General features: G+C 40.7%; 1 protein-coding gene and 1 pseudogene across 1 annotated transcript; one reads left to right on the forward strand and one right to left on the reverse strand.

Annotated features, from left to right (window-relative positions):
* Positions 1 to 2,918: 2,918 nt before the first annotated feature.
* On the reverse strand, positions 2,919 to 3,941 carry LOC107157500 (olfactory receptor 7G3-like). Its single transcript, XM_015503872.1, has one exon. The coding sequence runs from the start codon at positions 3,939 to 3,941 to the stop codon at positions 2,919 to 2,921; it is 1,023 nt and encodes a 340-aa protein (XP_015359358.1).
* Positions 3,942 to 12,000: 8,059 nt separating this feature from the next.
* Positions 12,001 to 13,231, forward strand: LOC107157501 (annotated as a pseudogene).
* Positions 13,232 to 14,589: the final 1,358 nt, after the last annotated feature.

Raw genomic sequence — 14,589 nt, forward strand, 5'->3', positions numbered from 1 at the left:
ATTCAAACTTAGTGGATGGATTCCTTGTCTCCCTGTTACTCTCATCACTTTGCCCCAGAATCTGTTGTGCTCTTGGGTGTGGCAGTTACTCTCTTATTCCAAATATTCCCATTATGGTGCCAGTAGAACTGAGGAATATTTTTGATGGTGATAAAATGTTTTATCTATTTTATTTTCTTATAAGTAAAGTCATTTCCATATTCTCCTCTATGTCTAATGTAGGAAATAAAAGGTGGTTTTATAGAGGGGTGGATTTGTGGGTTGTAGTGGAGTGGATTTTCATTTTTGCATAGTTCCAAAGGATCTGCTAAGTAGTTGAATCAATTTACCTTCTCAATAAATATTCCTGATTTTCCAAATTATCTCTAATACTTAAATTACTCTGATAATATAAAGGATGCAAAATGGCAGTTGATTAATTTGTTTATCTCATTAAGAGGTTTAGAGTGCATTCACATATTATTGTCCATTTATTTTTCTGTCTTGTGAAGTATGTATCTGTGATACATCTACTGAATTTTTCATATATCCTAAAAAAGGCAATTCATAATTGTTCTTTTATAATTGGTATAGCCATCCTATATATGTATAGCATACATACATATTTAATATTATCTTATTTTGCTTGTGCCTCATGGTATTCACTAGTTGGCCACAGTGTGCAGAATTCCCATGGTTTAATTAGTAAGTACCTCCCCTCATGGTCTGTGCTCAGGAGGTCTCTATATTGAAACTTGTACTTTCTTCAATAAAGGATTTTTTGTTTTACCTTTCCCAGTTTAGGTTGAAACCACATGAAATTTATTTTTGCCTTGACACAAGATGTGTCAAATTCATTTTCTTTTTCTTAGGGCGTTTGACTAAATGATCCATCTGTTTCCTGTAAGGTCAATTCAGAAATAAACTGTTCATTTACAGGTGAATGTTTTCTGGAATTCCTTTTCTAAACAACACTATTGTTGTATCTTTCTTGCTCTAATATCACACCTTTTAACGTCTGTAGACCATCAGTCAGCCAAAACTGTTGCTGTGGTAATAAAAAGCTCTAAAACCTTTTTTAAATTCTTACTTACAAGTGTAATTTTTACAACAGGTAAATGCTTTTCTGATTATTTAAATTTGTGCCCATATTTAATAGTGATAGGAGGTGGAACTTGTCATATTAATTAGGTTTTTCTGAAGTCATGGAGATTCACCCTGAGATCCATGGCCTTGTAACAAGAGGAAGAGTGGAGAAATTCCTGTCCCTGCTAAGAGAAGACACCACAAACAGGTAGCAGTGTGCAAACCACATGAAGAGTCATCACCAGGGTCTGGATCATCTGTCACCTGGATCTTGGAATTTGCAACACCCAGTCCTTAGAGAAATAAATGTCCACTATTGAACCTTCCCAGGCTACGGTGTTGTGCAATAGCAGCCCCCGTTGACTGAGGCTGACATTCATTCATGAGTACAGAAGAAAGCAATCAATAAGAAGCCAAGAACAAATCAGATGATACAATAGCAACAGGGTAGAAGACGTTCTGATGAGTGTTTCACCATTTTTATTGGTGCATTATAATAATACACAGTAGTGAGATTCATTATGCCATATTCAGACATGCATCAAGTATAACGTGATTCAGTTCATTTCCTAGTAGCTTCCCTTTCCTTTCTTCCTTCTCCTGATCTGCTCATTCTACTCTACTGATCTTCTATTTATTATTATTAATTATTATTACTAATATTACTATTATTCATGTATTGATTTATGCCTTGGTGAGTTTGAGCCTTCTCCATGTTCTGTTTCACAGGCTGTAGATAAATGGGTGAGTTTTTTATCATAGGGACCTAGAATACCACCCCATTCATCTCACAGTGATTAGTTTACAAAGGAGCAAAGGTCCTGATTCTGGACTGTGATATGTGAAAGGATGTTTTCTTAATAACTCCATGAGATGGCTGGCTCTCTGTTGCAACAAAACCTAAGGAAAATAGAGTCTGCATTCTGTTTTCTGGAAAATGTAGGGATATGACCCCTGGAACTGAGCCAGGCTTTCAATGACCAGAGGTGCAGGGTTAGGGTGAAACTAACAGGAGGAGGAGTGAATAAGGGGCTTGCACTGTGTGTGGAGGTTCAGCTTGTGAAATTTAATTAACTCGGGATCATCAGCTTCATGGTGTGAGCTAACTCAGTTAATAGTGTTTTCCATGTTTTGAGCTAGAACCCATTCTCCTTCATGAAATTCAAACATTCCATAATTATGTCAAATTCTGCAATATAGAATTTAGGTCAAATGCATGAAAGAGGAAGCCAAGTTTAGTGGGTGTGGTTTTGCTATGTAAATGGCATAGTGATAACCCCTGAGCTGACCGCCACCTACTGTCATGGTTGACTGTCATTGCATAGCTCCTATAATCTCTGAGCATTACCTCAGATCAACATAAAATGGCAGGGTAATTATCAGCCTTGGAGACAAAGTTTAGAATATCATGAGTTATAAAACAGGAACTAAGATTGCAATAATTTGGGGAAGCCATAAATGGCCGTGTACATGGGTTGAAGTAGAGGCTAATCCTCCTCCTATACTGAGATGCTTACTTATCTTCATCCTTTGTCCTAATGTCCTACTGTCACTCACATTCCTCCGAGAAATACCCCCAAATCTCTATAGCTAGAACCCTTTGTTTATGTTTTGCCTCTATGGAATCTGATCACAGAATTAAACTCAAAAAGGTTGCGTGAGTTTTCAAAATCCCAAACAATTGAAGACCCCAGTTAGTTTCCAAGTCTAAGTGGAAATACCCAGAACAGAAAAGGGCCTAAGCATTGCACCCTAAGAGCTTAATGGTAGAAGAGAACTCTTTGGCTCAATATCCAACTCTTTGGACACTGATTCATTTTAGAAATGAAAGCACAAAGCACAGAACTAATCAATCATAAGGAAGACATTTGAATGAGTTTCTTTAAGGCCTCCTTCATGTCCCTGTTCCTCAGGCTGTAGATAAAGGGGTTCAGCATTGGAGGGACCACACAATACATCACGGAGGCTATTGCACTCTTTCTGGATAAGTCTGTGACTGCAGAGCTAATGTACACCCCAAATCCTGTCCCATAGAACAAGGAGACCACTGAGAGATGAGATCCACATGTGGAAAAGGCTTTAGACTTTATCCCAGATGATGGCATTTTCAGAACAGAGGACACAATTTTAACATAAGAAAAAATAATCCCCCAAAGAGGAAGACCACCCAGCAGGCTAGTCATCACATATACCAGGATGTTATTGATGAGGGTGTCAGAACAGGCCAGCTTGATGACCTGAACAAGTTCACAGAAGAAGTGGGGGATCTCCAGGTTTGTGCAGAAAGACAGCCTCAGTAGCATCAAACTTTGGAGCAGGGCATACATAATGCTGATGGTCAATGACAAGAGAATCAGCAGGACACACAGGCGGGGGTTCATGATGACTGTGTACCTGAGGGGATGGCAGATGGCCACGTAACGGTCATAAGCCATTGCTGCAAGGAGAAAGTTTTCCAATCCAGCAAAACCTGCACCAAAGCAGACCTGGGTGAGGCAGCCTGTGTAACTGATGCTCTTGCTTTGTCTCTGGATGTTCACCAGCATCTTAGGGACCGTGGTGGAGATGAAATAGATGTCAGTGAAGGACAGGTTGGAGAGGAAGAAGTACATGGGGGTGTGGAGGTGAGAGTCAGAGATGATGGCCAGGATGATGAGCAGGTTCCCAAGCACTGTGACCAGGTACATGAACAGGAACAGTCCAAAGAGGACGGGCTGCAGATCTGGGTCCTCTGAGAGACCCAGGAGGAGAAATTCTACTGTGCCCGCTTGGTTTTCTGAATCCGTGCTGTTGGAGAGCCTGATGGGAAAGATACAATTGATGGGACAGATAATGGATACACAAACCTCCTTATTAGGAAATTTCAGTGTCTGCATCATGAGGTGAAGTAAATGTTACACTCTTCTCACCTCCTGCTCATAGCCTCCTGTCCTTCTCACTTCCACTCTCCCAACTATCTGACTGTTCTAATTTTATTTCTTTAATACCGCCCCCATTCCTACTCTGTCCTACTAATGGGAACAAACAAGCAACTGATATGTGGTTTTTTTCTTGACAATTCTCCAATCCTTAAATAAACAGTAGATGAATAAACAAACAATATTACAGCTAAATCAATAACAGCTTTAATCAACATTTCAACTCCATGTATGTATGGTATGTCAAAATATGTTCTACTGTCATATATACTTAAAAAGGTCCAATAAAATAAATTGTAATAGATTAAAAATAAAGATTTCAACTCATAGACACGTGGCTTTCATTCTGGCTTCAAAGCTTGGTTGGTAAACAAGGAAAGTTCATGATTTATGCAAGAAGCATCAGACTCCTTATTTGTATTTTGGGGAACGATTATAAAACCAAATTGGAGTAATGGGTGAGTAATGGGAAGTCAAGTCTTCAACAATAGTGGCTGAGATCCATGACACTATTAGTATTTCTGTTGTGATTTGCTCTTGGCACAGATATAATTAGGACACCAGGCACAGTTCATTATAGGAGGGAAGAGAGGAGTGGAACAAATATGGGGAGATGAAAGATAAACAAAATATCCTTATTTGATAAATGAAAACATCAGGGAAGCCTCAGCGTACTGAGATGCTCACCAGCAACCTGCAAGCTTGCATAGAGAGTCAGGAAGAGTGGACACCTGAACAAAGCTCATGACGTTCCTGTGTGTTTCTCATGGACATGCAGTAAAGTGTCTTGAAATGAAAACAAACACAACAGCAGTGCAAGTGTTAACTGAAATAATTTAAAAACTAAAAGAGAAAACTGACTTTTCCTAACAATGCATCCAAAGAATGATAAAAATTTGAAGTGTTGAATTATCACAGATATGAAAATTTTAATTATATAAACATCTCAGGTACTCAAAAGTCAGATCAAAAAGAATAAAGAACTGGGTGTGGGCCATTCAACACTTAATTAAAAGTTATTGCCATTTTTGCATTATTATTTGAAAACAATAAGTAATACATATTCATTTTCCATATCCTTAATAATATGAGGATTGTACATTTGTCTTCCTCAAGAGAATCAGATTAGTGACGTTGATATACATTATTCCTCTGTGCTTTCAGTACAGAGGAAGTCCTGGGGAAGGAAATGGAGCAAATCATAATCCATGCATTATGTGAAAATGGACCCCCACTGTTATGTATAACCACAAGGCACTAAGAAGACATTTTATATACACAAAAACGTCATGTACATAACATGGAATTTTCTTATTTTGAAAAAAAAAACATGTTTAATCACCTCTTAGTTTTGGTACAATTTTCTTTTGTTCATTAATCTTAACTACCCTACTTTGTCCCAATGTCTTATTATATCACAATTTATTTTTCCTTTCTCTAACTGCCGGTCATGTTTATTTACTGGAAAAAATATATATATATATATTGATAGACCCAACCTGATCTTTTCTTAAAATTGGGAGCAATCTCGTCACAAAGAAAAGATAATTTCGGCTTTACTATAAATTACTGCAAATTCTGAACCTGCTTGGAATGCCTGCCCATGCCTTGACCTCACCCATGCCTGGCTCTCTGACCAGATAGCAGCCCTCTCTGAAACTTTAGTGACACCTCATAAATATTGGCATTCCCTGGCCAGACAACGACCCTCTCTGAGGCTCTAATGGTCCTCATAAATTCTGATGTTGGGGCCAGCAAAAAATGTAAACTACCATTAGTGTGATGCTTGTCAGAGTTCTGTTATCTGTAACCCCCCTTTGTGTAACTTTCTGGGCTATAAAGCTGGGCTGCAGGAAAGCTGCTGCTGCTGTCTTGTTTCCACCATTTTAGGAGGGAGAGGCAGCCCGGCCAGTCGAAATAATAAGCTTGCTTTGATTTGATTTTAATTGGAGTCAGTGGTCTTTTCTTGCTTCCTGGTCTAAATATATATATATATATATATATATATCTCCATACAAACACACACACACACACACACACATAAAATGAGCAAAGTTTAAGTAAACTTAAAATAACATGTTAAGAAAAATTTAATTAAAACCTGGTTTAGCCTCTGCAAAAGGAAGGAGAATGGAGTGGAACACAAAGTCTTTGTTATATTCATGCTTCCGAGGTTATGCTGTGCTGTTTTTTAACAGTTCCTAGCTTAGCACCAAGATAAAGCTGAATCAATGGGATTCAGCCTTGGGATGGCCCGTGTTCTCCACCTGCTCTTCCACAGTATTTTCATGAACAGGAGGCAGTGCTGGTCAAGACCTGGTCTGCCAAGGGAATTATGAGCCAGGAAGGAAAAAGTTACTAGAAGCTGGCCACAGACCTTTGCCCTTAGTAAAGTAAATGAAAGAAAAGGTTAGAGAATTCTCGAACAAATCACAACCACGGCAGGGGCAGAGTGCTGTGGGTGTGGAAGGCAGCGCTGGACTCAGGGCAGAGTGAGGTGTTAGTGGGAGGAAAGCCGCTGGGTGCTGGGGCACAAGAGGTGGCAAACCTGTGCAGAGGAGGCACAGTCAGGCTGACACCCTGCAGGTGACCTAGTTCTGCTCCTCCTCCTCAGGTCTTTACCTCACCACTGCCCCAGATGGACTGACAGACAAAGACCTGTCCCCACAGGGACACATAAACCAGGAGGCTTCAGATTACCTGGTGCCAACACTGAGCACTGACATGGCTCTTCCCTGCAGCGAAGGAGAAAGATGGAAGCTCTGTTCTCAGGGACACGGACACAGTGCAGCACCTGCCTCCTGTGCAGAAAGGATGTGGCTGAGCCCAGGGCCAGGGGAGCTACATATTCACCTGGGCCAGCGTGGAGTCGGTGGTCACAGGCAGACTGTCATCTCTGTGGCCCTTGGGGCTTCAATATCCAAAGCTCCTCATTAGCCAACTCTTTTGGTCTCCTGCACAAACCCTGAGGGTGCGCACCCGAGGGATGGAGAGAGAGCAGCAGTTGTGGAGATGAGGCCTTTCGCTGAATGCCAGGTACATTTCAACAGTGTGGACAACAGGGTTTCCCAATGATGGTGCTTAGGGCATTCAAGAAAGAGAGGAATGAGGGCTGATGCTCAGTGAAGAAACTGCTCAGCACCTGGAAGAATGGAATCGCCATCAAAGAGGACCAGAAATTGTGTGGGCACAGCACACGGGAAGGTCAACACCATGATTCCCATATAAATGCTGATTTTAGATGTCTATTAGGCATTCACACGAGGATGCCAAATGGACATTTGGATGTACTTTGGGAATTCTAGAGAGACACTTAGGAGACTAGTAACTGATTAGGTACTGAAAGAACCATAAAAATACCCACCTTTTAAGGCTGAGCCTATGTAAGGCTCTGTGAAATTTGAATTTCTTTTGCATTCCATAAGCAAAAGCTTCTAATATATTGTCCGTAATCAGAATGGACTTTCACAGACATTTCACATCCTTTTTAGAATTTTACCACTGCACTTTTGCAACTTCAGAGTCGTAGCACATAAACACATTGCAAGTAACAATTAGAGGTCATAGGTGTAAATTAAGAGTCTTAATTATCAATATTGTTGCCAAAAATGCAAATTAATAGAAAATACTTTGATATGAGGACAAGGTACCTCTGTGATTGTGACTAAAAATCTCTAGGGATTGTTTGTTGCCATAGGAAACTCAGCTTTGCTGATTGTTAGCTGCAGTCGTCAAGGATGTGAAGTTAGTGCAGGGAGAGATCCAGCAGAGCCCTTTTTTAGAAAAGAGAGTCCAGGAGACATGAACACCTGAGCACGGTGCTTCTTCATGCTGAATTGGAGTTACAGTGAAGGCTGGGCTGTCTGATGAAGGGTGCTCAGTAATGAAAATGAATGTCATTCCCTTCTCACACCAAAGAGAAAAGTAAATTTTCATGGCTTCAGCTTCAAGTGGGAAAGGCAAGACGACTACTGTGTTCTCAAAGTAGGCATTTCAGTACCAACACCTACTGAGCAGTGAGGTCCAGAAAAATAAAATAAAGAGGGAAGTGATGGGAGGGGAGGGGAGGGGATGGGAGGGGAAGGGGGGATAGGAAGGACTGCATAATAAAATAGACACTAGTATTGCTGTATGTATATATGTGGCTGCATGACCAATATGATTCTGCAACATGTACACTCAGAAAAATGAGAAATGATATCCCATCTATCTATGATATATCACAGTGCAGAAATGCATCCTACTGTCATGTATAATTAACTAAAACATTTTTTTAAAAAAAGTAAATACATGAACAAAAAATTTAACAAATCAAAGCACCTTAGTGTATCTACTAACTACACTAACACATATGATAAAGGGGACATATGTCTAAAGAATAAATTGTGATATATAAAGAGAAAAATGGAGAGGACTGCTATTACAGATTACTTAAAGAACTATCAGGAATTATTTTTTTTAGAGAGAGAGAGAGAGAGAGAGAGAGAGAGAGAATCAATATTTATTTTTCAGTTTTCAGCGGACACAACATCTTTGTTTGTATGTGGTGCTGAGGATCAAACCCGGGCTGCACGCTTGCCAGGCGAGCGCGCTACCGCTTGAGCCACATCCCCAGCCCAGGAATTAATTTTTAAAAAAGATGAAAAGCTCAATGGAAACATAGTACACAGTTTTCACAAGACAGAAAACAAGTCCAGTTCTATGTGAAGTAACACTGATTTCCTTTGTAAGAGAAATTTAAGTTAATTAAATTATACTGTACACCCTTTAGATTATCAGACTAAGTAAAAATGTTTGGGGAATTATATGGAAGGGCAGGAATATCTGCTTCTTAAGTAAAATGGTTCAACACTTAAAAAAAAAACTTTAGAACTAACCAAAGGTGAGTAGTTACTGATACAGCCAATAGGTTCACCCCAAGTTTATAAATCTTTTATTTCCTTCACAATTCTTAGAAAAGATTCAACACCCTGATTCACAGAAGCAAAAAACATATATGCTAATATTTCAACACCACAGTATCTCTGATTTTTAATGTCACAATACATAAATAAGGAGTTTGAAAATGAATGGATAACCATGAAACACAACATGATTGATTCTGCAAAGCAGGGTGATAGCAACCATGAGGCATGGATTCATTTATCAGATTTCAACTCTAACAAAGTCAAAAGGAAGCACTTATATGATAATAGTACAGGGATCTCTAAACAGTGATTACAACACACTATAATCTTATAAAAATGAATTTTTATCGGGCAAAAATGATCAGCTACTGGCTGCACCACTACCCCAACTGCAAACACCCAGGGTGTCGCCCAGGTCAGACAGCTCTTTGCTGGACCATATTTTTTTATTCTTAAAATTTTCAAAAAATCTTCTATACATTCTCTTTCATCACTGATGACAGTCAAAAATACAGACTTGGCAGTTACTCCCTGCTCACCATTTCATCAATGCCATTTTCAATTCCATCCCAATAGTTTCAGTTTTTTTTTTCCTTCACATTAGATGAATTTGAGGAACGATGATGGCTTGTTGATTCTAATAGAGAAACAATTAGGAAATCCATACAAGGCAGGACCATGCTGCTGCTCCCAGACACTCCGCACACTGGACGGGATTTCATCAGTCATTTGATAGGTGGAGATGGAGCTCCATGTTAGTTTTCTTTTTAAAACAGCTTCCCTTAGAATCCATCACTCTACAGGAGGTCTTGCATTTCCATAAGAGTCCATGCTGCTTATACAGCTGCTAGAGGAGGAAGAAGAGAAGCCCAGCAGAGAGGAGGAACAGGGAGCCAAGGAGTCCTGGGGCAGCCGTGCCCAGCCAGGAGGCAGCACCTGAGCCTCCTCCCTCAGATGAGCCATCCTGACCAGGGTTCCACTGCCTCACTGGGTCAGCCTACATTTCCTGAAGGCACACCTTCTAGATCAATATCCAGCTGAGATGTTGAACAACCGTCCTCTTGAATTCAGCCAGGTAAATAAAGTCAAATATTTAATATTTTGCATATATTATGTATCTATTGAATTTATTATGTAATTCAATTTAATTCTGATGTTTTAAAATATGCCTCAGCCAAAAAAAATGGTGGGACTCATTAAAGTTTTCTTCTTATTTTTCCACATGACCATCATTCCCAGTGATCATTTCAGCACATTAAGCACTACCCTGATATTTGCATTTATCACACTAGGAAGGTTCTCTTTCTTTTGTCTTTCCTCAAGTGCCCTGACACATCCTTTCCATCAAGGAATATAGAGTGCTACCACTGACACTCCATAAGAATAAAAAAAGAGACAAATATTAGGCTCCTATAGGCCAACATGGTGCTGGTTGCCTTTGTATTTTGTTTCTCAACATGAGACATCCCCCAAGTTCTTTCCAGGTTAATTGAAGTAAAATTGAATAAAATCCATATAGATTCAAATGTTCAAAGTGAGGATTGGAGGTATGTATACATTACCAAATGAAAACCCCAATCTGGTAAGTTAAAATATCAATCACGCAGTTCCAGTGGTAGAAATAGATCATCCAGCTTCTCTTGAATTGAGTATCTGTTCCATTCACAAAGCATGTGGTGGAGTCTGGATAAAGTTAAGTCTTGATGTCAACACCCTACCAAAAGGTAAATGCTGTCCCAGCATCTTCTGCCTCTCCCTGTGGACAAAGGCCATTGTACCACAGAGACACTCCTAGCAGGACCCTGACTGTCTTGTAAGTGTGTGTTTCTTGTAAGTGTGCATTTTAGGGAAGTGTTTCTATTTTCGTGTGTTCTTGGATGTCTCTATATTTCACTTAGTCCTTCTTTTGAGCTGACTGTCTTTTCTTTAAAATCAATAATGCCACCTGTCATCTTAAGGGAAGAACTCCCTGAGAATGAGAGAGAAGGTCACACTTGGAGTTGCCCAGCTTCTCTTAGAATCCATCGCTATACAGGAGGACTTGTGTTTCCAGGGGGAGGACTTATAACCTTCAAGCATGGAGGCAGCACTTTGATGTTTTCTCAGGTCCACCGTAATGGATGCAGCCCATCAGCTACAAGAAATGTCATGTATAGAGATGAAGGCGTTTTAGAATATATTTAAGAAACATGAGTTCTTGAGACTGGGTTCCACTGTGCTGGCCAGGCTGGCCTCCAAGCTACAATCCTCCTGCCCTAGCCTGTCCAGTAGCTGGGATCACCTGCATGTAGCATGGCAGCTGGCTGAGGTGGACACACTGTGAAGGCAAGGAAAAGACAAGGAGCTTTGGTCAGGAAGAAAATATTACAATTATAAAGGAAAGTTATGAGTTCTGAGTGATCATTTCACAGTGCTGGTTCTGTACTGTCCAGAGGTATTGGGAGATCTTGGTCTAGAATGAACTCAGCATCAAGAATATCAGAGCTCAAACCCAGTCTGGGCCAAGCACTCACTGAGAATCCCACATCCATGACATAACCTCACCTTACTAGGTGTCCTTGTGAGTAAACGGGGACACTCATAAGAACTAACATATTTGCAATTGGAAAAGACTTTTGGGTGATTCTAAAGTAAGCCAAGTTAGGGAACCATCACTTTAGGAGACAGATTTCAAAATCTGCATTCATGACATTTTTAAGGCAGGGGTGATTTCTGACTGAATAGCATGTATCTGAGCTTGTTTCCATCTAAGCATTTAGCACAGCACATGAAACAGAGTTGGTGTTCAGTTAAAAATATGTTTTATAAAGGGAGTGGACGCAAAGGAGGAGCAAGTGAAGAAGGACTGAGAGAGAGAGAAAGGACAGGGGAAAACATCAGAATATTCATGGATTCCACAACCAGCCACAAGAAAGGTTTTGTATATAATGAACGGGTTCTCAACACTCTGCATACATCTGAGCCATCCACAGGGCTTGCTGAAGCACAGACCGCTGGTCCTCTAGCCCAGAGTTGCTCGGCATTTCTATCATCAACTCAATGAGGCTGCAGCTATACAAACATTCTGTCATCTTTTCACCCCCAACTTTTCCATCAGAATCTTCAACTACATGGAACCCATAAACCACACAGCTGTTTCAGAATTCCTTCTCCTGGGACTGACAGAGGACCCAGCCCTGCAGCCCCTCCTCTTCAGCCTGTTCCTGACCATGTACCTGGTCACCATCCTGGGAAACCTGCTCATCATCCTGGCCGTCAGTTCTGACCCCCACCTCCACACCCCCATGTACTTCTTCCTCTGCAGTCTGTCTTTCAATGACATCTGTTTAAGTACAAGCACCATCCCCAAGATGCTGTCAAATATCCACACCCAGCACCAGAGCATCACCTACCCAGGCCGCCTCTCCCAGGTCTGCTTTGTCATCGTTTTTGCTGTCTTGGAAAATTTTCTCCTTGCAGTGATGGCCTATGACCGCTATGTGGCCATTTGCCATCCCCTGAGTTACACAACCATCATAAACCACACCTTCTGTGTCTTCCTGGTGCTGACATCTCTGTCCATCTGTCCATCAGCACTGTGGATGCCCTGTTTGACACTCTGATGAAACTGAGGCTGTCCTTGTGCACAGACCTGGAGACCCCCACTTCTTCTGGGAACTTCCTCAGATCATCAGGCTGGACTGTTCTGATACTCTCATTGATGACAACCTGATATATATATATATATACCGCAGTCCGGCTGCAGCAAAATAACCTGGGGGTGATGAACAACTTGTGTACGTTGATACAGCAGGAGTGGGAGCCGTTTATTGTAGGACAACAGAGGTATTTATACATTCCACATAGCTTATCTAATTAACATACAGCAGTCAACCAATAAGGAATCTCCACACTTAATGGCTCAATGGCATTACTTCACAAACCATTCCCTCTGGCATTTTGCCAGGCGCCATCCAGAATTGTTTACAGACTCTAACATTTCTCTGGCAAAATGCCAGGCGCCATCCTGACTTGTTTACAGACCCTAACATATATATATATATACATTGAAACTCGCATATTTGGTGGTATTCTTCTCTCTGGTATCATTTATTCTTATATTCACATTGTGTCCTCTGTCTTGAGCATGCCATCATCAGAAGGAAAACATAAAGCCTTTCCTCATGTGGGTCTCACTTGTCTGTTGTCTCCTTGTTCCATGGGACAGGTTTTGGGGTGTACATTAGCTCTGTAGTGACTGACTCCCCCAGGAAGACTGCAGTGGCTTCAGTGATGTACTCTGTGGTCCCTTCAATGCTGAACCCCATTATCTACAGTCTGAGGAACAGAGACACAAAGTAAGTCTTGAGGAAACTCATCAGTAAACCAGCTTCTCATTTATGATTAGTCATTTACTTTGTACTTAGGTGTCTGGAGTCAGCTGAAGTGACAGGAGTCCTGGGGAGTCATCAATGCCTGATACTCTGGCCCAACATTCATCTAAATCATGAAACAATGCAATGACAAGGTACATCTAACTTGACTTGAAACCTGATTTTGCTCTTTCTGTAGCTCTTTGGTTTGGACCCATGATTTCCATTGCTGAAACACCATTTCCTTTCTGGGATACACAGAAGTAGTGCCTGAAGGAGGGGTAGCAAATTTTGTTCTGGTTCACTCTTAGAAAACTTGGTGAAGGCTGAAAGGGCCAGGAAAATATTTATGCGAATCTGTGGTGACATGAGCTAATAGTCTCCACCTAATTGTTTGATTGGAGCCCTGAGAATTTCATCTCCATGGTCATCTTACTGACAGACTTGCAAAGCCTCGGAAGGAAATACAAAGACAAGTTTTTTGAAAAGTATATTCTTCTGAGATAAAAATATTATCCACCCCACTCATATTCCTTGTCTATAAAGTTGGCATAATTAGATAATATCAGTCTTTTAAGATGATTGAGAGATAGTTGATACTCATCAATGAAGTATCAGTCCTACTAACATAAGGAAAGTCTAACACTAATATAATCTAACTATGAGGATTACCTTTTCTTACAAGGTAAGAAATGTACAGAGCAGAGTAGGACTTATATATATCTCCTTACTTGGATATGTCCAGAGGTGGCCTCCTCCTAGGTCTAGTTGCATTCCAAGACACCACGGAAGCAGCAAATTTAGGTGTTGTTCCTGAACTTGATGAATACAGAAGACTCACTTTTCCTTTCCTGTGTCAATAAACATGGACCTTTTACATGAATCTACCAGTCTGCATCTCTGTAGTGGGATAAATCATGCCTCTCAAAATATGCCTAGATTCTGCCTCATGAACTTCTGATTAACTTATGCTATACATGCATGAACATTAACTTTTGGGGAAATGAGGATCTGCTGAGTTTTTCTTGGATGTATGGGTGGGAATTCAATATAATCCCATGCTTCTTGTGAGAGGAAGAATTGAACGGGAGAAAAGGAGGAGGTGTAGTAACCATGGAGATAGCACACACTGACACAAGAAAGAGAACCAATGTTCATTACAAGGATTCAGAAGTTGAGTGCATAGTTCTGGGGATTAGGGCTTCCCTGACCCCTATATGAGGTGGCCTCTTCCAAGGACCTGTTCTCCTCAGAGTCCCCAGGTGTTTGCTGCAGATGTAGGTATTGTGACTGGACATATGATGCCAGGAACAGTCAACAGATGAATGGTCTATTAATGGTCCACCT

The sequence above is a fragment of the Marmota marmota genome, unplaced genomic scaffold, assembly GCF_001458135.2.
Source record: "Marmota marmota marmota unplaced genomic scaffold, marMar, whole genome shotgun sequence".
Classification (NCBI taxonomy): domain Eukaryota; kingdom Metazoa; phylum Chordata; class Mammalia; order Rodentia; family Sciuridae; genus Marmota; species Marmota marmota.